The sequence below is a fragment of the Sus scrofa genome, chromosome 8 (genome assembly GCF_054392235.1).
Source record: "Sus scrofa isolate SSC_HxYL_T2T_F1_AM1 chromosome 8, Sscrofa_HxYL_maternal_Yorkshire_Landrace_v2.0, whole genome shotgun sequence".
Classification (NCBI taxonomy): domain Eukaryota; kingdom Metazoa; phylum Chordata; class Mammalia; order Artiodactyla; family Suidae; genus Sus; species Sus scrofa.
Window position 1 is genome coordinate 102,894,956 of NC_139390.1, and position 22,814 is coordinate 102,917,769.

General features: G+C 38.7%; 1 protein-coding gene across 5 annotated transcripts in view; it reads right to left on the reverse strand.

Annotated features, from left to right (window-relative positions):
* The window catches only part of LOC146400960 (uncharacterized), a 285,838-nt gene that overhangs the window by 107,431 nt on the left and 155,593 nt on the right, over positions 1 to 22,814 (reverse strand). For all 5 annotated transcript variants that reach the window (XR_014813052.1, XR_014813050.1, XR_014813051.1 and 2 more), the window contains one exon: positions 3,502 to 3,629. Coding sequence is in view for 1 of the 5 variants with exons in the window: in XM_084972961.1 (XP_084829087.1) it covers positions 3,502 to 3,629 (128 nt within the window). In the remaining 4 variants the exon portion in view is untranslated. Of the gene's footprint in view, positions 1 to 3,501; positions 3,630 to 22,814 lie in introns of those variants that run through there.

A 22,814-nucleotide genomic window follows, 5' to 3' on the forward strand; every position in this document is an offset into this window, starting at 1 on the left:
GTCCTAAATGTCACTTCCGAGAAGGAAGCAGAGGAAATTTGATACAGACAGAAGAGAAGACAAACACAGAAGAAAAGGCAATGCGAAGATAGAGGTAGAAATTGGAGTAATGTAGCCACAAAGCATGGAATATTGGCAGCCACCAGAAACTGGAAGAAACAAAGAATAGATTCTCACCTAGAATCTTTGAAGGGAGTATGGCCCTGCCAATAACCTTTTTTTCAGCTTAGTGATACTGATTTCACACTTCTGGCCTCCAACCAGTGACAAGATAAATTATCATTGCTTAAGCCACAAGGTTTGTGTTAATTTGTTACAGCAGCCAAAGGAAATGTATACTGACATAGCTGTGAGGAATATGATGTCTGGAACTGTGGCAGCCATCTTGTGACCATGAAGAAACAAGCCTGAGGATAAACATGCTAGAGAAGACAAAATAGAAATATGGGAAGAGTTGCTGAATTAGCCAGTTATCCATCAAGAATTAGATTTCTTATAATGTAAGGTTATGAATTTCCTTGTTTATGCCTCTTCTAGTGAGATATTCTGTTACTTGTAGCAAAGGCATGTTAATTAGTATAGGCCTATCTAAAAGGGTAGGGTGTCATGTTTGGGAAGCAGCAGGTGAATACTGAGGAAGGGACTTCACCCACTTTCCAACCTTGAGAATACACAGTACATAACATGTAGAAAATGAACAACTCCCATTTGAATGGGGAGCAGAATAAAAACTCAGAGGAGAGCCAGAAGATTAAGAGAATGTCCAGGGAAGAGGTTGTAGGCATAGGAGCATTTGTTAATTACACAGCAGGCTTTTTAGAGGACAGTTAGAGTGTTTAGGAAGAAGGGGGAGGAGTGGAAAATGTTCTTAGAAAAGGATTATGTGAATCAGTACAGAGCTTCATTGTAATAAGATTATATAGAGTATAGATAGAGTAGGGAAATATAGAGAGACTCATACTTTGGACAGTGACCAAAGAAAATAGATATAAAGCTTGATGGATTTATCCAGCCCCGGGTCTGCCAAGAAAATATGTTCCTACCAATACTGGGGCCAAAGTGCTCTTTAAGCTTGAGTGTTCATAAGGTTTATCTGTGGAGTTTATTAAATATGTTAAACATTCCTAGGTCGCAGAATCAAGACCCTTACACAGTAGATCTTAGGAGGGTCCAAAAATCTCCTTTTATAAAGAGCATCCCAAGTGATTCCACTACAATTGATCTAAGGCCACATTTGAAACACTCTGTCCAGAGCAGTGCCTTTTAAATATTTCTCACTAAAATCTACATTTAGAAATAAATGTTATAAGATAAGCCACATGTGCAAGCGTGCATGCATGCAACATGCACACACAGATACACATACACACACACACATACATGTGTATGAGATAGGTGAAACAATCTGGCTTAACATAACAGAATTTATTTTTCACTCACATAAACTTACCACTAGGTGTAAGATGTAGGAGGAAAAAAGTGATAGAGAGAGAGTAGATATAAATTAATGGAGGACATCACATACAGAGATGTTCTGCTGGCTTATTATGTGGTTGGCTTTCTCCTCACATGGCACAAGCCACAATTCACCAGACATGCTAACTTTGCTTGCTAGGTTGGAGAAACCAGAAACCCAAAAACCGTAGAGGTTTTCATACCCTTTGTGATCTAGACTAATTAGGTGATTAGTTCTTGGAGGAATGACTCTCAACTGTATTTCTGAAGCTGCAAGTAGGAGATGGGGCAGGTATGTGAGAAGGAACTGCCGATTTCGGCTCCTCCCCAGCTCCTGAACAATCCCCGCCCTTCCTGCTATCTCAGACCTTGGTTTGACAAAGGAAGAGACAAGGAATGCAAAAGAGGATTGGGAAAAAGTGTGGAATGGGGAACGAAGGAGGAGGAGGAGAGGGGAGGTGGAAAATCAGGGAAACACTTCAGAGCAATTTTTACTGGCTGAAGAGAAAACAGAGTAAATGCTCTTTACTTCTTTTCCCACCTTAAGCATGGATTTAGGAGAAAACAACCAGAGGATGCAGGAAACTTCTCAGATTGCAGAGTCTGAAAGGACTCAGAATGAATTGAGTTTCCTGACCAATGAAAATACCTGAGGAAAATGCTAAAGGTCAAGCATCACAACATAAGGATGACTCATTTTAGACACGTTCATATGAGGCTCTTGGACTGAAAAATAGAAAGAAGCAACTGTTGGGAAAGTCAGTGAGGGGTGCTAAGCCAGAGAGAGATCTGGAGTGGCTCTCAGCCCATCCTAACTGGGGGTAACTTCAGTACTCAGAGAGTCTGCAAAGGTGAAACCAGAGCCCAGCTTTCTATTTTTAATTCATAGTGAAGAGATAAGAGTTAAATGTAAAGCAGATTAAGACTTCCCTTTAAATCTCCTCTACAAAAGAAAAACTGGAATTAACCTACAGGGGCACTCTATGGATGGCTCAATACCATCATTTTCTAAGAATAAAATTAGAAGCAGAAAAGTGTGTCCTTATCCTTTTGACATCCAAGAATTATTACCATCAAAGTACTACAGCCCATGAAATTACTTTCCAGGTTATACTCATTAGATTGAGCATTTTCATTCTGTAGACCTGTGGTTTTAATGGAAAAGAAAAGGAAAAAAAAAAAATCCCCTCACTTCATAAGACAACTGTTCCCATATACTAGGCCATTAATGGGATGCTAATGCATGTGGAAGTCATTATAAAATCACAAAGTCAGAACTGAGAAGCAGATTTCAAACATTGATAGGCCTGGGCTTGCTGTGGAGTTTGGACTGTGAGAGTGTCAGGATTAGGTAGTGCACTGTAGCCTGTATTCCCTACACCCTGCAGCTAAAGAGGTACACAACCACAGGCTGTGATTTTTTGTTTTTTTAACTTTTATTTTTTTATTTTTATTTTTGTCTTTTTGTCTTTCTAGGGCCACACCCACAGCATATGGAGTCCAGTGAGAGCTGTGGCTGCCAGCCTACACCAGAGCCATGGCAACACAGGATCTGAGCTGCATCTGTGACCTACACCACAGCTCACAGCAACATCAGATCCTTAGCCCACTGAGCCAGGCCAGGGACTGAACCCTCATCTTCATGGATGCTAGTTGGGTTCGTTAACCTCTGAGCCATGATGGGAATTACCGTGTTTTTTAAACTTTTAATCACATTATATAATATTATCTTTATGGATTAGACATTAAACAGGAAGCTAACCTGGCTGCCAGGGTCCTTGTCACTGGATGTGTTAACCAGATAACTCAGCAGCAGCAGAGCAAAGAGATTAAGTGTGCATGCTCTGGAGCAGTTGGCCTGAGTTTGAACCCTAGCTCCACCAATTACTCACTGTGTGACCTTGGGCAAGTTGCTTAATCTCTCTGTGCCTGAGTTGCCACTTGTGTAAAAGGAAGATAATAATAGTCCCTGCCTCAAGTAAAGATTAATTGAGAAAATGTATGCAAAGAACTAAATCAGTTTTTGGCACTATGGTGAGTACTCACCGGGAGTTGGGCGTTATTAGTATGGTGCTGGAGAGGTGAGAGAAGTGAATGCAGGATGGCTGTGCATTCTGGTGGTTTAGTCCAAACCCACTGAGGTATACAGTCCTTAGGACATCTCAGGCCTTGTCCTGTAGAGGAAGAGAAACTAGTCAACTTTCTCTGACAATCTTCCAAGTATCTGAAGTCACTGAGAGCCACTGAGCCTTGATTGGCGTATGATGCCTCAGTATGTGCATTTAACCAGTCCAGCAAATCACGATGCTTTTCTGAACAATTCTCTGTGTGTGTTTTCAGGGACACAGAGGAATTACAAGGCAAAATTTTATCCATGGCATATATGAAGGCTAGTTAGAGAGATTCTGTGTACTTGGGAAATATACCAAACTGTTTACAGGGCCTAATATGAGAAGGAACTGTACATATGAGAAGCAGCTTGAATGCAAAGGTGAGTAAGAAACAATCTCTGCTTTCACATTTGCAATTAGCAGAAGGATAAAGTTAAGACATAAGGCTGAGTGAGTTATGTCTATCAAAGCCTCACAAACCAATTGTTATGGAGTCTCTAAAGAGGAAAGTCCAAACAAGACACACTTTAATGGAATTCTCATAGTCTTCTATTGATAATCAGAGAGCAGATACTCATTTCACAAATACTTAGCCTCTATCACTTGCCCTTGTGTTGCTGATATTCCAATGGGCAAAAAGACAATTAATAAATAAAAAAGTCCCATAGTATGTCTGTACACATACACACAGATAATACGTCAAGGTGTGAGTGTTGTACAGAAACATAAAGCAGAGTAAAGGGCTGAGGGGTGAAGAGGGAGGAGGTGCCATGTAATAAGGTGCTAATTGTGAGGTAAAGATAAAACATGCAAAAGAAGTTAGAGAAGGTGAGAAATGAATGTGGACTAAAAGCATCATGGGAGAATTCTGTGACCTGGGAAGGACTTGACAGGAATCAGGAAGCTGGTCCTTCCAGATCTGGGACAGGGAGAGCAGTGTGGCCAGAGGAGAGGCAGCTGCCTCTGGAGGGGTGGGCACATGCAGACAGGGTCGAGGGAGCAGACTGCGTCAAGCCTGAAGCCAGACAACAGGCCTGCTGTAGGCCCATGAGGACTGTTAGGTGTAAGTTCAAAAGCTATTGGAAACTGCCTGGGGAAAAGCATAAGCAGTTTTAGTTTTCATTTCAGCTAGTGAATAGGGACCAGGGCCTCAGGACTGCACCAGGGCCTAGAGACATCAAGACATCTTCTCCTTCTCTCATCACTGTATGCTGAAAAACTCTTTCATGTGGTTGAGAAAAGGCCATCAGCAGCCTCACATTAGCATTCTTTGGTGCTAGTAATGTACAGGTGTGGCTTTTTCCCAGCGCCGGCTTCTGCTGTCCATGTTTCAAGGGGGCTGGGCATCGCTTATGTGCTCACCTCTGCGTTAGGTGGGGTGGGGGCATTATCCATAGAATGATGACACCAGACCACATAAAGAGGAGGGTACCTCCAAAGGAAAGGAAGCTGGGCTGGGAAAAAGTCCACAAGCAAGGTTGCAGTTTCATGTCTGGGCCTTGGTTTTACCACCTTTTGGTTCAATGGCCACATCTCCTGTGACCCCTCTGTTCACCTCAGTAGGCTTCCCTGTCCTCCCTGACACCTGCCTTGGATTTCTATGGGTGAAGCAACCAAATAAGTAGACCTTTACAAAATATATATAGGTATGAAAATGACTTTGAAGGAGAGTTTAAGGAGGACCACTCATACCTTGAATTTGGGGGTACTCAGGAGCCTTTGGTAAGAATTATGTCTATGTTTCCATGGGTTTGATTTGGCTGAAATTCTAACAGGCACAAAATATTCTGCATGAAGTAAATGTAATTTCTTAATGTAAAATCAAAAGGCCAGGTGTCATGGGAGTTTGTCTTGCCTGCAAACTTGAAGGAGGTAGTTAATAAAGGGTACGTGTAAAACACATTATTTCTGCCCTCCCCTTCCCTTTTTTGAACAGCCTAAAAAGTCAGTATCTCTGACACACAGACTCTCTCCAATGACCAGCTCCCTAGGAAGCTAACTTTGCTCAAACCGATCTATTTTTCTTCAATAACCAGCACATTCTATGTCTTACTGATATAAAACTGCTGTTTAAAGGTTTTTTAGTTCACTTATTCAACAATATATTGAGTACCCAACCTGTGCTAAGTATAACACCATGTGCTAGGGATTCAGAGGAAGACAAGACAGGTAAGCCTCTGCCCTCCTGCATGGAAGAAGGTATAGGAAACACTTCTTTGGGCTTCTTAGATGGGGTCTCTTAAACTCCAGCAGAGAAATTCTGCCTCTGGCAATGCTGTAAGAACTCTGTTGTCATTAGTTCTCTTTTAGATACTGCATCTTTTTTCAGCAATAAAGTCATTAATCACAGAGCAGGGAAAAAGTCTGTGCAATCACATCTTCAAAATGTTATAAAACATTATCAAATCAGAATATAAGGTTAAAACTGTGAATAAGCCAAAGTAGCTTTGAAATTCCCTTTAGAAGGGTACCATGGTGAAAACCAACACGTGCTACATCTGAGTAAATTTAACTCAGCCAATGTTTCCTTTGGCTTTTCGCTTAAGACACTAAAGCAAATGGTTGACTTTCATTTAGGGGCACTATTATTGACAAAAATATATCTTTAAAACACTAGAACTTCATTCAGCAGCTAATAAATAGGATCAGACTTAGAGAAGATCAGTGTGTGGACTATTCTGAAATGGTAACTGATGAGTTACATTTTTTTATGATCATTCTAATGGCAATGCAGCTCCCAACCATTGAATCAAAGGCATCCATTGCACCCATGTGTCTGTAGAGAGGGGTCTGAGAGCAGCCTCACGCCCTGCCCATCACCCCATGCACTCCATTGCATAGAGAAGAAAAGCAGCTGAGGGTTCCTGAGTCCTGCAAGGAGGGTACAGACATGCTGAGGTGGCCACTGGGCCAGAAGAGGCCTGTATTGGATTAAGGGCAGTGTGCAGAGTGTGAACTTGGAGCCTGGACTGCCAATCATGAGGAATGCCCAAAAACGGAGAAGGAGAAGTCCAACCTCAAGTGAAGTCAGCAAAGACCAGAGAACACCTGCACATGACTTATGACTTGGCTTCCCCTGAGCGGAAGGATGGTGAGGGGAAGTATCCTACCATTGCCCAAGTATGTACCCAAAGAGACTAAGTTTTAAACTAGTAGTGACTGAGTTCTGTTGAAATAATAATGTTTACATTGCCTACTAGAAACGAGGACCTGAGAGATTAGCTGTGTTCAGTTATAGAAAAAACAAAGTCACATTTCTACTTATGTAAATGGTCTATACATTACAAGTTAGCTACACATGTCTCCCAGATGGCAGTCTCTCAAACAGACCCTCAGTAACGGAAATGTCAGAAAGAATCACCAGCACTATTAAAATGGTTGTCTCTATGTATTGAGAGAAATACATACCAAGTTTTCATAACTTAAATTCATAAGGCCCTCATCTCTCTATACTCTTTGTTCCCCCACTCCTATGCTTCTCATAACAATAGGCTCAAAGACACAACAGGATTGCTTGGATATGCAACAGCACAGCATAAGTCCACTAGTACATCCAAATCCACCAAAAGTATAGGAGAAAGGAGAAGCATCATTTCTTTATGCCTAACACCCTTCTAGTTATAAAGGAGACTGAATTTTTTTAGGTTCTAGACATTTCTAACTTTAAAAGATACCCTATAACTATATCATATTCTATCTTATTATCTACTATAAACAGGGCACAGAGGTACTGTAAATACTTGTTGATTTAAAAGACCATACTTCTAAGCTGGATCGGTTAGTAGGAATTAGGGCAGGTTATATATTCATTCAGTCATATGAATTAAGTATATTCATATATTCTTGCTTTTTTTTTTCCCCTAAGGGCCGCCTCTGCAGTATACGGAAGTTCTCAGGCTAGTGATCAAATCAGAGCTACAACTTCCAGCCTATATCACAGCTACAGCAACGCCATATCTGAGCCATGTTTGGACCTGCACCATATCTCATGGCAACACCAGATCCTTAACCTACTGAGTGGGCCAGGAATTGAACCTACATCCTCATGGATACTAGTTAGGTTCTTAACCTGCTGAGCCACAACAGGAGCTCCCAAATATTCATATATTCTTAACAGGAACCAATAGAGTCTACAGAAATTTAGTCAGGTAGCATGATATTGACTCACCCAACCTTGAAATCCCATATTTCTAGGCTAAACCCCCCTCTATAACTGCAGTCTCAACTTTAGGGATAAAAGAATATTGGTTCTTTTATGGGGAAACAGTATTATCTTTTGCCACTCTCAGTCCAGTTCTCCAAAATGCTATTTTTAAGAAGCCCCAGCTATAAACATGGGTTGGACGTGATATTCAAAAGGTGGAAATAGATCTTTCTTCTACCTTGCTGTGAAGAAATACTCAATTAGATAGGGCAGGAAACTAAAAATTGTTTGTACTGCCCAGAGCAAAGTTGAGTAAGGTAGAAATTGAGAACTAATCTATTACAGAAGTGCAATTTGCTTCAGAGAGTGGTGTCTCAGAGCCATCCCTACAGGATGGAGGTATCTTCTCCTAGTGACCAGAACATGACTTACAGAGCCTCTTGGGCCTTGAAGGCCTGAGGAGAGAAAATGAGCAGAGGTGAGAATATCTGTGGAGATCCTAGAGCCCAGCAAGTATATCCCTGTTGTCATGTGCTGGTGGGCTTCCTGGGTGGAGCCAGGCCAGCTCTGGGTCTGTGGCAGTATGTTTAACTATACCATACTAGAAGCAAAATTCCAGCTCTCCAGTCAGTGAGGGATTTTCTAGGCAAAATCTCTTGTAAGCATTTGGTTCAGTGGTCATGGCAAATCAGGGAGGGCTGAAGCAATGGCAGGCAGATACATCTACCCTCTTAAGGAAGAAAGTTAGTATGGATGTTTTATGGCTAGCGACATTATGATAATTGCAACTGGTGTCATAGCTACCAACTAAGAATCTCTAAATCATATAGATTATAAAATTCTAGAGCTGAAAGAGACTGGAGATTTAGATTTAGGTAAGACTTAGGCACCCAGAATTTCAGAGACTTATCAAAATTTCATGGTAAAGCCAGGACAAGATCTCAAATGGCCTGACTGCTAATTTTGGGATATTTTCACTATGCACAACAGCTTTTTAGAATATATAAGACATCTCTCCCTTGTCACTGTCCAGTCATTGCTTCCTTCCCCTAAGTATCTAAAAAGAGTCTTTCTAAGGGTAAATATCTAAAAAGTTTTGCAAGTTCTATTTAGAAAGCTCTTATTTGCTACCAACATCCTTTTAGCATTTTGTGACATTTTCCTAAATATATGATCTGGAAGGATTAAAGATTATATAAAATTAAAGATTATATATTTTACATATTATATAAATATATATTACAAATACATGTATAAATATGTATATAATGTGATGTATAATTTGTGAATTGTTGACAATTAAATGCAGCAGGGTAGGAAAAATCAACATATCCTAAAAATATGGTTAATCAGCCATATTATCAAGCTTTTGCTCTTTGGGAAAAAGCATGCTATTCGCTCTTGGTGGACAGGAGACAAGCTATTGAATACCTAAAAAGATTTCTTACCCAGAGAATAGATAGCCAGGGATTTATCCATAAAGTCTAGATTCTCTTCACCACAACTCCCTATTATGCTTACTCCCACTACCCTAATTGGTAATATATTTTATGTTTTTCAAGCCCAAAGGTGGGAATTTAAGTTTGGAACAAGGCTGTGTACTTGAAGAGTAAGAAGGCAGAGGAACCCACCTTTGGCAGAGGGAGAGGCGAGCACTGGCTTCCAGAATTCAGTAGGATGGGGATGAACCTTCCAAGGCTGGTAGGTTCCAGGAGCTGACAGGAACTCGAGTAGTGGTGGATGTGTGTGCCTAGGCAGGCTGGGAACTCAGCACCCTGAGGGGAAGTCTCAGGAAAGATATCAGGGCCACGGCCCAGGCACGGAGAACTAGACATTGCCAGAGGAGTTGCCCACTCACAAATGTGCTACTTGGGTAGGAAGACCAAGTTCTCAGAGAGAAACAACTGACTGGTAACTAGGGACTTCATCTCCATTTATCTTTGATCACTATGGCCTAGAGTTCTTTTACGATTATAAATGAGTAAAAGAGGCTCCCTGGAAAATGACTGAGAATAGATTTCCCAAAAACCATGATGGAGGGGACTGAGTCCCATTGAAATGGAATTGGAAAAATAAAGGCAGAGTTCTCACTGTAGTGCAAAGGGATTGATGGCATCTCTGCAAGGCCAGGACCCAAGTTCAATCCCTGGCCTGGCACAGTGGGCTAAAGAATCTGGGGTTGTCATAGCTGTGGCCTAGGTCACAACTGTGACTTGGATCTGATCCCTAGCATGGGAACTCCACATGTCATGGGTGGCCAAAAAAAAGGAAAGAAAAAGAAAAGGAAAAGGAAGCCATGTTATGACTCTTTTACTTTTGAGCTGTGGAACAAATAAAACATGTAACTTACATGTGAGATGATATGATCTTATTTATGTACCAGGACACCAGTGATGCAAAAATTCTTTCTTTCTTTCTTTTTTTTTTGGCTGCACCCATGGCATGCAGAAGCTCCCTGGGCCAGGAATCAAACTCACATCACTGCAGTAATCAGAGCCATAGCAGTGACAAGGCCAGATTCTTAATCTGCTGAGCCACAAGGGGAATCCAAAAGTTATTTCTATTTGCACACACCTACCTCACAATAAATATAAAAATGTATTCAAGAGAGATTAAATACCTAAAATAAACAAAACCTCAGAAGAAATTTTAGGAAAATATATGTATAAGCTAAGGATTGAGGTTTTATATAGTTTATATCAAGGCAAAAAAAATAAAAGTGATATAAGAAAAGATGGGTATGTTGGGTGTATAAAATATAAAAAATTTTGTTAAAAAAACATATAATTGATAGAGTTAAAATATAAATGCTACATAACCATGTAGATAAGGGAAAAACTGGCATGGATATGTCAGATAAGGGTTTAATATCAGTAAAATGCAAAAAACTATAAATTAATAAGAAAAAGATAAACAATCCAACAAACATAAGACCAAATAATATGACTAGAAAATTCACAGATGAGCAAATCTAAATAGTGATTAAGTACATAAAAAGATGCTTTATTTCACTAGTTGACAGGAAAATATAAATTTTTAAAAACAATGATGTATTCCTTCTCCCTTATTATCTAGGTAGTTTTTGGAAAGAGATAATCTAATGCATTGGTGTCAGAAATTTAAGTAAAATTTTAATACACACATATATTCTTTAACCCAGAAATTCCACTTCTGTAAATCAAAACCATAGAAATTTGAGCTATCTCTTCAGGGCATAGGGTAGGGAATGATTCCTTAAATAAGACACAAGAAAAAAACAAACAAACCATGAAACATAAAGAAAAATGTTGATAAATTAGCTATATTAATGTTTACTCATACATGCCAAGAATGTCCTAAACACATTTAAAAGAAAAGTCATAAACTGGCAGAAGATAGCTGACACTCATATAATGGTCCAAAGATTAATGTTAGGAAATGTTTGTTTTATATACATATCTAATTGCTAATATTCAATGATTTTTGACTTACAAAAATGGCAATTTCATAGAATTCAACCTAATACAAAGAGTTCTTCCAAATCAATTTTAAAAAGACAACAACCTAAAAGAAAAAAAAAAAGTGGACAAAGGATGTGAACTGACAGACGAGGAAAACAAATAGCCATAAATATTTGAAAATATGCTTAACTAACCAGAAATCTGGGAAATAAAAACCATGAGATACTGTTCACATCACAAGGTTGACCATGATTAAAAAGCACTGGTAAAAATGTGGAGAAATGGGAATCCTTACACACTATAGGAGTGTAAATTGTTACAAACTTGGCAATACCATATGAAGTTGATGGTAAGTACAGTAGTATCTGACCCACCAACTTCAGAGCTGGGTATATACATAACCATGTATATTCCTATAATTATACCTCAAGGAGATATTATAAGGTTTAGAATAGTTGATAATTGGAAACAACATAAATAGCATTTCATCTTTTAAGTGATTATCAGATAAGAAAATTGGTAGATTCAATTCATCAAAATTAAAGAATTTGCTGCAAGTGTCAACGTAGATAGGTCTTAAAAAATATAATGTTGAATGAAAAACAAATTTCAGAAAGATACCTAGAATATGAGCCTAGTTATGTAAAATTTTAAATTACACAGAACAGTATATACATAGTATATACAGGTGAACGACATATACCTGATTTAAGGTAATGGTCAAGGGAGGAAAAGAAACAGAGTGGAGGAGGAAAAAACAGGTCTTTATAATTCTAACATTATTTTTTAAATCTGAAGTAAATATAGAAAAGTGTTAACAATTGTTTTAAAATACTGTTGAATACTCTAGGGTTTTTGAATTACCTGTTTTTTTCTATATGTTTGAAATATCTATAACCTGAAGGATAAGAAATAAAAGGTTCATTATGTAAGCTTCTGTGAACAAGGATGTGTGTTGGAGCATTGTTTATAGAACTTGGATCAGTTCTGGTGCCCACTGATACGGTAGTAGCTGAGAAAATGATACTATAACTATATCATGTACTTCCCTCACCTTGGCTTGCAATAGACAGAATTGAGCTTTTGTTTAACTATGAAAAATGACATTAACTTAGTATCACTTATTGTTGAAGTAATGAAAAATGGAGTCCTATGATATATGCATAGTGTTCTGAAACTGGCCATGTAATATTTTATCATAGGTGATATCATAGGTGAAGATTTGCCCACTTGCCTCATCCTGCTTATTAGCAAGACATTTTCTTCCCCCTGCCTCCCCTATGTCTTTGAAGTTTTGAGTCAGAGAGTCATTTACCCACCTCCAGTTCTTCTGTGGTTATGGCTGGAACCTCTGGGTCACATCATCCTACAGGAGAATAAATTATAACACCAGGGTCTTTGGTTTGATTTCTAATTAAACAGAAAGGCCTTTAATAACTAACTCATCAATTTATGTGGGTGGCAAATGTCAGAAAGCACTTTGGGATTTCAGATTTCCTCTTGCCTGTCACCAAGGGAAGTGTCGCTCCAGCCAACTTGTACCTCTATGTCCACCTCACTTTTCCCCAAGAGCTCACTTAATCTCCTGTCACTGTCCTCCTATACTGTAAGGTGATGCCAGGTGAGAGATTAAGGTACAGACATTCTTAAAGCATCTCTGCTAAGTATTCAGGGAACTGGAAAAATAGATAACACGTGTAGAACAAGACTAATAATAGATAATGGCTAACAAAGGGTCCTGTATCTCCAGACCCCCTGTGCTATCTCCATGATCTCAATTCTGTATAAATATAGCCCATGAAGATTGTTGCTTTATTGCAGAGGCTACACCATTATTTGAAAGATTCAATAACATTCATATAGTTCCTTAAAGACATTCAGCTCTCTCTAAATTCTTCCTTTGGCTGATATTTTAAGAACTACCTCTGTATTTTGGATAAGTACTCTACTGATGTTCGACAGCTGTGAAAGGATCACTTATATACCATGTCATGGCCTTCCAAAGCTCTTGCCATCCAGAAATAAAGTTCCATTTCTTAGGAGGAAAATGAAAGTTGAGGTGGTTTTTTTTTTTTTTTTTTTTTTTTAATTTCAAGAGTTTCTTCTCACCACAGCAGACTGGATCAAAATCTCACAAAGGGGCGCGGAGACAAAGGGAAATGATCTGAGGCTTCCTGGTGAAAGCAGGTCACATTATTCTCCTTTCCTCCTCTTTCCCGTCAACACCTCTGCAGGAGGTGTGCTTTCAGAAAGGCAACCACACACATGGGCTTCTTCAACCTGGGAAATAGGACTCAAATTGATAACTACCATCAGCAGACTGGCCATTTGCAAACTGCTCCCACCAGCATGTTTAAAAGCATTTTTTTCACCAGTTGAGGAGATAAGAAATGCCCTTTTTCGTGTTGGAAGAAAACAAGTTAACGACACTTCAGCGGCTTCCCCCTTGCAGTGGTTAGCTGATTTCTGAGATCTTTACTCTTAATGGTTTGGATGCCAGGGCATTCTTCCTGTGATGCTGACATAGAAAGACAGTAGAGCACTAGTGTCATGCTAGGGGTAGCTGTGGGGCATGGAATGTACATGGAGAGCTAAAACTCAGAATCCAGTTCCCAAAGACAAAAAAAAATTTCATGTCAAATGTGGCATATTAAAGAAGAAAGTGTTTTTGTTTTAGATTATGTCTAATACATAGTACTAATGCCCACCCAAACATCTAACCCCCCAGATGGAATGCATTTGTTGGTCTTTAAGATGCACTTTTAAACTTCCACCCTGTTATAACTCTGGCCTTTTATAGAGCCCATAAGCCCAAGGCCATACATTCTCCTCATCAGAATTCACTTGAGACGGCCTGTACCTTTCTGGTGAGGAAGGATGACTTCATATTTTTCTCATGCTTTTAGATAACTCTCCTTAAAGTTAAGTGCTGGGTCTAGTCTGGGACTGGGGAGTGTTGCCCCCCAAAAAGGGGGGAAGAGGACATTCAGACACTTAAAAGTCCAACTGAAAATGCTCTATAACAAGAGCTGAGACTTCTCTGTGAATTAGCCTTTCGATGTAAGATCACTTCATAGCCTGGAAACCAAGAGTCTTGACGTATTTATTTGTCTGCTTCTCTCTGGAATTCTCTCAGGAGCTTAAAACACATCAGTGTTTTCTGATAGACTTGGTTTTTATATCCTACCTGATTGTCTTTGGAGAGTAATAGAAAGGGTTAGAGAAGGAGGAAGGGTCAAGAATCCCTGGAAGTCATTCTCATGGCTGCTGTGGGGACTTCATTTGCACATCACCCCTCTTTGGAACTACCTCTATTTCTTACATTCATTCTACTTTCCCACTATTCATAACAATGGCACTATTTAGGCATTTGGACATTTTTGCTAGCCTTGATGTAACTAACTCATAACTCAACTGCCCAGACTGAGAAAATTTGTGGTTTTTCGTTATTCAGCATTTTTAATGAGGGAGAGGGAAAAAGATTCTCTCTAGAAAGTGAGCAGACTGTTACCATCAATGTCCTTGGTAGACCCTGGCATTCCTTGTTCAGAGCTAAGTACAAACCGAACTTCCAATAATACAAAGTATTTAAGCAGCTTATTCTGACCTTGAATAATAAAAGTTAATTGCACACTCTGGAATTTCTTCTTCCCAAGTCCTGTAATTTATCTAAACTTTGTAGAGAAATTAGATACTATGATGCAATCTGCTAGAGAACTTTAGTGTTCCAGACCTTCAGGAGTGCTTTTAAGAATTAAACTAAGTCAGCATACTCCATTTGTTATTCTTAGACTCCTCAGCTGGGGGGGATGGTGGAGGTGGGGAGACTGGTATAGCGTCCTTAAGACCAAAATGTGTAAGAAACTAAGGACTGCCCTGCTGGTGAAAACAGGCCAATATTTCTGAGGCTTCCTTTTAAACATTCCTTCCAAATCATGGTATCAGTTTCACATGAACTTTAATAATTTTGGGAGGAGTTCCCATTATAGCTCAGTGGTAATGAACTTGACTAATATCCATGAGGATGCAGGTTCGATCCCTGGCCTCACTCAGTGGGTTAAGGATCTGGCATTTGCCATGAGCTGTAGTGTAGGTTTGCAAACAAGGCTTGGATACTGCATTGCTGTGGCTGTGGTACAGGCTGGCAGCTACAGCTCTGATTGGACTCCTAGCCTGGGAACTTTTGCTTTTCAGGGCCACAGCTGTAGCATGTGGAAGTTCCCAGGCTGGGAGTCAAATCAACACCACAGCTCACAGCAACACTGGATCCTTACCCCACTGAATGAGGCCAGGTATTGAACTCCCATCCTTATGGATACTAGTCAGGTTCATTATCACTGAGCCACAAATATTTAGCTTTAATAAATAAATAATTAAAAAAAAAAACCCTGAGCAATAAAAACCTACTACTTGGTTTTTCTCTAATCATACTTCCACTCCTCGACCTTCTTAGTTTTATGTCCAATCAGGTTGATGGTGATGTAATCTTAAATTTTTGGACACTCTACACTTTACTCTTGATTTGTCTCTGGTACTTAAGTCCCTCTTATTTGTGATGATAGATGCATGGAGGTGAAAAACTTATATGCTGAGAACTATAAAACATTAATCAAGGAAATTAAAGAGGATTCAAAGAAATGGAAAGATTGTCCATGCTCCTGGATTGGAAGAATTAATATTATTAAAATGCCCATAGTACCCAAAGAAATCTACAGATTGAATGTGACCCCAATCAAATTACTCATGACATTTTTCACAGAACTAGGACAAATAATCCAAAAATATGTATGGAACCATAAAAGATCCAGAATTACCAAAGCAATCCTGAGGAAAAAGAACAAAACTAGAGGCTTAACCCTCTCAGACTTCAGATAATACTACAAATCTATGGTAATCAAAATGGTGTGATATTGGCACAAAAATAGACATATGGATCAGTGGAACAGAATAGAGAGCCCAGAAAAAAACTCACACACCTACAGTCAGTTAATCTTCAAAAAAGGAGGCAATATACAATGGAGAAAAAAGACAATCTCTTTAGCAAGTGGAAAAGCTGGACAGCCACATATAAATTGATGAAGTTAGAATACTCCCTTACTCCCTATATAAAAATAAACTCAAAATGGCTTAAAGACTTAAATATAAGACATGACACCATAAAACTCCTGGAAGAGAACATAGGCAAAACATTCTCTGACATAAATTGTCAGAATATTTCCTTAGGTCAGTCTCCCAAGGCAATATAAATAAAATATGGGACATAATCAAACTTACAAGATTTTGCACAGCAAAGAAAACTGTAAACAAAAAACAATGCACAGACTAGGAGACAATATTTCCAAATGATGCAACTGACAAGAGCTTAATCTCCAAATATAAAAACAGCTCATACAACTCAATAACCAAACAAAAACAACAAAAACAAAAACATCAAAAAACCCAAACAAGCAAACAAACAAACAAAAAACCATCCATCAAAAAATGAGAAAACCTAAACAGATATTTCTTTTTTTTTTTTTGTCTTTTCTAGGGCCACTCTTACGGCATATGGAGGTTCCCAGGCTAGGGGTCTAATTGGAGCTGTAGCCTCTGGCCTACACCAGAGCCACAGCAACGCCAGATCCGAGCCACGTCTGCAACCTACACCACAGCTCACAGCAACGCCGGATCGTCGGCCCACTGAGCAAGGGCAGGGATGGAACCCACAACTTCATGGTTCCTAGTTGGATTCGTTAACCACTGCACCATGCCAGGAACTCCTTTTTTTTTTTTTTTTTTGCTAAACAGATATTTCTCCAAAGAAGACATACAGATAGCAAATGGATACATGAAAAGATCCTCAACATCACTAATTATTAGAGAAATGCAAATTAAAATTACAATGAGTTATACTTCCCACTGGTCCGAATGGCCATAATTAAAAAGTCTACAAATAATAAATGCTGGAGAGGGTATGGAGAAAAGAGAACCCTCTTACATTATTGGTGGGAATGTAAATTGGTGCTGTGGTTACTATGGAAAACGGTATAGAGGTTCCTTAAAAAACTAAAAATAGAGTTGCGATATTATCCAGCAATCCCACTCCTGGGCATACATCTAGACAAAGCTCTAATTCAAAAAGATACATGAACCTGTATGTTCATAGCAGCACTATTTACAATAGCCAAGACATGGAAGCAACCTAAATGTTCATTGACAGATGAGTGAATAGAGAAGATACGGTATATCTATTCATTGGAATACTACTCAATCATAAAAGAATGAAATAAGGCCATTTGCAGCAACATGGATGGACCTAGAAATTATTAAGTGAAGTAAGTCAGAAAGAGAAAAACAAATACCATTTAATATCACTTATATGTGGAATCTAATGTATGACACAAATGAATTTATCTATGAAACAGAAACAAACCCACAGACATAGAGAACAAACTTATGGTTACCAAAGGGGAAAAAGGGTGCAGGAGGGATAAACTAGGAGTTCTGGATTAGTAGATAAAAACTACTATATATAAAACTGTTAAACAACAAGTCCTCCTGTATAGCACAGGGAACTATGTTCAATATTCTATAATAAACCACAAAGGAAAAGATATGAAAAAGGATATATATATATCTTCATATATATAACTGAATCACTTTGCTGTACACCAGAAACTAACATAGGATTATTCATCAAATATACTTCAATTAAAAAGAAAAAGAGGAGCTCCCATTGTGGCACAGGGGAAACAAATCCAACCAGTAACCACAAGGTTGTGGATTTGATACCTGGTCTTGCTCAGTGGGTTAAAGATTCGGCATTGCCGTGAGCTCTGGTGTAGGTCACAGATGCTGTTCGGATCCTGCATTGCTGTGGCTGTGGCTGGCAGCTGTACCTCAGATTTGGCCCCTACTTTGGGAACCTCCATATGCTGGGAGTACAGCCTTAAAAAGCAAAAAAAAAAAAGGAAAAGAGTTTCTGTTTTTTGTTAGGGTGGAAGTATTGTCACTTCTTATTTCACACTTATTCTGTCCCAAGCAAGATTTTCTTTGCTGACATCTCACACAAAGTATACCTACTTTAGTGATTTGATTTGGTCATATGGTAAACACTGCAGAGAACCTAAAGAATCACCATCAGGGAAGGCAGAGAAAAGCATTTCAAGGAAGCAATGAAAATGATTCAAATACTGTGGTCTGTCTCAATTTCTGGGGGACAAAAAAAAAATGGTGGGAAAACTACTTGGTACCTAGCTATGAAGAATGGAGTATCTCTTAAAGAGCAAATATTTTGACCATTTTAAGAGGAAGCTATAGGAGTTCCATGGTGACTCAGTGGGTTAAGGATCCCCACTGTTGTCACTGCAGCAGCTTGGGTCACTGCTGTGGTAAGGGTTTGATCCCTGGCCCAGGAACTTCCACATGTTGTTGGCATGGCCAAAAAAAAAAAAAAAAAAAAAAAAATGGAAGCTATAAAACATGTTTTTGAAATCATGCCAGCAAAAAGTATGACCTTTTATTTATAGCAGGCATTAATCAGAATTGGACCTTATGAGCCTGGTCCCAGACTTCAGTCACTTGGTTTAGGTTGTTGCTGACTCCCCCAGGAGAACACATCCATTTTTAGCAGGAATCAGGAGCAAAGAGAACCACTGAGGCAGCAGTCTATCACAGTGATTCCCAAAGGGAATTAACCCATGAAACCCCTTAAAAGAATGTGATCTGCTGTCTCTCATGCCACCAAGGGACACTTATAGATGGGACCAGTGATGCCATCTGGATCCATAAACAATATGGACACGACTTATATTAGTCATGATGGTGCTAGTGGGAGAAAGCACAGACAGATCTGCCCAAGGAACCCCTGAGCACACAGGCTCATTGCATCCTCTTTGATCCCCAGCACAGTCATTCCTATGTGATCTCTGTTATTGTCTCAACTAAATTCGTTTCTTCCCTCTCTCTTGTGTTAATAAGAATGAAAACCTGGCCATCTCTTTTTCTTCATCATAACTATTTTTCCAAGTGTCTTGTCAACCCAGCCATATTAGCCTGATTCTACTTATTTAATAAAGCCTTTTTCTACCAACAAAATCTAACTATGCATGACCACATAGTTATACAGTTTTACATATGAAACTTCCTAATTTCCCAATCATATTAATTTGTTAAGTAGAAATTATTTCTATTTTAATAAAATAAATTTTCCTAATCTCGAATACTATCCTATAAATATATATATGACACATATATATATAAACATGTATGTCAGCAATATACACATGAAAGTTTTAATATAAATAGGAAAATAATAATGTCCATGAGTGCTATTTACTTTCCCAATGCTACTGAATTTCTGAGTTTCATCAATTGTTATTAACAAATGTATGATTTGATTTCCCAAATATATTTGAATTTCATAATTTATCATTTTATACAAGAGAAATACTAATGTTTTTTGCCTACTTTTCTTATGAAGATTTCGCTTATCTTAGAAATGATTAATATGGAGTGACTACAAATAGCCTGTTTAAATAATTCATACATTTTCTGTATGGTTATTCTTTTGCTGTGGGCTTTGACCTGTGAGACTTTAAAGTGCTATAAAAGCACTGTAAAAATACACTCAGGCTGGAAGTTTTTAAATAAAAATTTTCTTCGGAAGGAATAATTATTCAGAAGCTTTGTAGATTAGTCATTTCTTAAGAAGCAACATCGTTTGGTATGTGTCTTAGCCAACTGTCCAAAGTCAGCAAAATTCTATGGCATGTTATGTTTGATGGCCCCAGGCAGAAAGCCATAGCATTCTCACTATTAATATCTCTTGACCTTTAGACTTACAAATAGAAACATCCCTGTAGCCATTTTTTTTTCCTGTATATTCCTGAAAAATCTAGGCTCTAGAGCTTGAGGAAAGAAATATTTTAATTTAATAAGTTTTACGCATAATCTTGGGCTTTTATGTAATGAATGGACTGTGTATCCATTTCATGAAATTTTCTTAAGCACCAATTATGTGCACGTTGCCATGCTTAGTGTTAGGGAAACAAAGGTATATCAGATGTGCCCTCAAGGAGCCTATGGTCTAACTGGAGAGAATGAACGTAACAAAATGTTATAAAGTAGGTTCAAAAGTAGTAATTACCACAAGGGAAATATACACAAGATGAATTGGGGGTTTATAGATTCAGAGGTTATTGAATTTTGTGGGCTGACAGCAGAGGGGAGGATATTTATGATTAATCTGAGAAGATGGCATTTGAACTTGCCCTTGATGGATAGAATTTAAACGTGTGGAAAGGAGACTTAGATATTATAGAGTGAGCACATTATAGATTGAGGGAACAGAATGATTAAGAGCATGGAGGTCAGAAAATTTTAAAAAGTCTCAACTAATTAATTTGGCCAGAGAACAGTATATATGAATGAAAAAGCATTGAAAATAAAATTGGAAAATTAGTTTGAGAGCAAATCTATAGGGCTTTTAATGCCAAATGATGGGGTATAGGCTCAATTTTACAAACACTGGAGCCTACTGAAGGAGAATGCCACATTCAACATGTGCTTAATGGGTGTGTTGGACTCAAATGGAAAAGGGAATGCATGGAAGTGAGAATACCAACTTGTTGATATATTCTACAACAATCCAGAGGATGTACAGATTGCTAAAAAACACATGAGAAGATGCTCAACATCACTAATTATTAGAGAAATGCAAATCAAAAGTACCATGAGGTACCACCTTACACCAGTAAGAATGGCCATCGTTAAAAAAATCTACAAATAATAAATGCTGGAAAGGGTGCAGAGAAAAGGGAACCCTCTTACACTGTTGGTGGGAATGTAAATTGGTTCAACCACTATGGAAATCAGTGTGGAAGTTCCTTAAAAAACTAAAAATATAACTACCATATGATCCAATAATCCCCCTCCTGGGCATCTATCCACAGAAAACAATAATTTGAAAAGATACATGCACTCCAATGTTCACTGCAGCACTATTTACAATAATCAAGACATGGAAGCAACCTAAATGTCCCCATCAACAGAGGAATGGATAAAGAAGATGTGGTACATTACACAATAGACTATTACTCAGACATAAGAAAGAATGAAATAATGCCATTTGCAGCAACATGGATGGACCTAGAAATTATCATACTAAGTGAAGTTGGTCAGACAATGAAAGACAAATATCATATGATATCACTTATATGTGAAATCTAAAAGAAGGATACAGGAGTTCCTGTGTGGCACAGTGGTTAACGAATCCGACTAGGAACCATGAGGTTGCGGGTTCGGTCCCTGCCTTTGCTCAGTGGGTTAACGATCCGGCGTTGCCGTGAGCTGTGGTGTAGGTTGCAGACGCGGCTCGGATCCCGCGTTGCTGTGGTTCTGGCGTAGGCCAGTGGCTACAGCTCCGATTTGACCCCTAGCCTGGGAACCTCCATATGCCGAGGGAGCGGCCCAAAGAAATAGCAAAAAGACAAAAAAATAAAAGAAAAGAAAAGAAAAGAAGGATACAAATGAACTTATTTGCAGAACAAAAACAGACTCAAAATATTTTGAAAAACTTCTCGTTAACAAAGGGACAGGTGGGGTAGGGAGGGATGGACTGAGGGTTTGAAATTGGCATATGCACAGTGAGGTAATGGAATGATCAGCTAAGGGGGACCTGCTGTATAGCACAGAGAACTCTACCCAATATTCTGTGATAATCTATGTGGGAAAAGAATCTGAAAGAGAATGGATGTGTGGACATGTATAACTGAATCGCTTTGTTGTACAGCAGAAATTATCACAACATTGTAAATCAACTGTATTTCGATAAAGCTTTAAGAAAAACCAATCCAATAAAAAACAGCCTAGATTCTCTGGAAAAATAGCCTGAAGCAAGGATTCAAGCGTTGATACATTATTTGGGAAGTATAAACCCAGACCAGTGAGGCTAAAGAAAACGGAAAGAAGGGAAGGATCTGAAGCAATGCAAAGTGATACCTGACAGAACAGTCCTCTGTTTTGTAAGCAGTCATTAAGAGGTACAGCCAGTCACTCAGCAGCTCTGACCTTTGACATGTGAGACCTCTTGAAATGGGGTACAAAGAGAACCATGCCTCTAGTACTCTCCATGAAGGACAAAAGAGAAGGAATTTATTTATCCAGCCACCTCCCATTGCCTGGTTCTCTTTGGTCAAAATCTGCCCCTTCGAGAACCCTCCTACTCTGTTAGTGGGAATGTTAGTTGGTACAGCCACTATGGAAAACACTATGGAGGTTCCTCAGAAAATCAAGGATAGAATTACCATATGATGCAGCGATCTCACTCCTGGGGATATGTCCAGAAAAAACTGTAATTCAAAAAGACGCATGCACCCCTATGTTCACTGCAGCACTATTCACAATAGCCAAGACATGGAAATAATCTAAATGTCTGCCAACAGATGAATAGATAAAGATGTGGTATATATATATACAATGGAATACTACTCAGATAGAAAACAATGAAATAATGCCATTTGCAGCAACATGGATGCACTATAAATTATCATACTAAGTGTAGTCAGAAAGATGAAGACAAATTCCATATGATATTGCTTATATGTGGAATCTAAGATAGGACACAAATGAACCTATCTATCGAACAGAAACAGACTTACAGACATGGAACATACTTCTGATTGC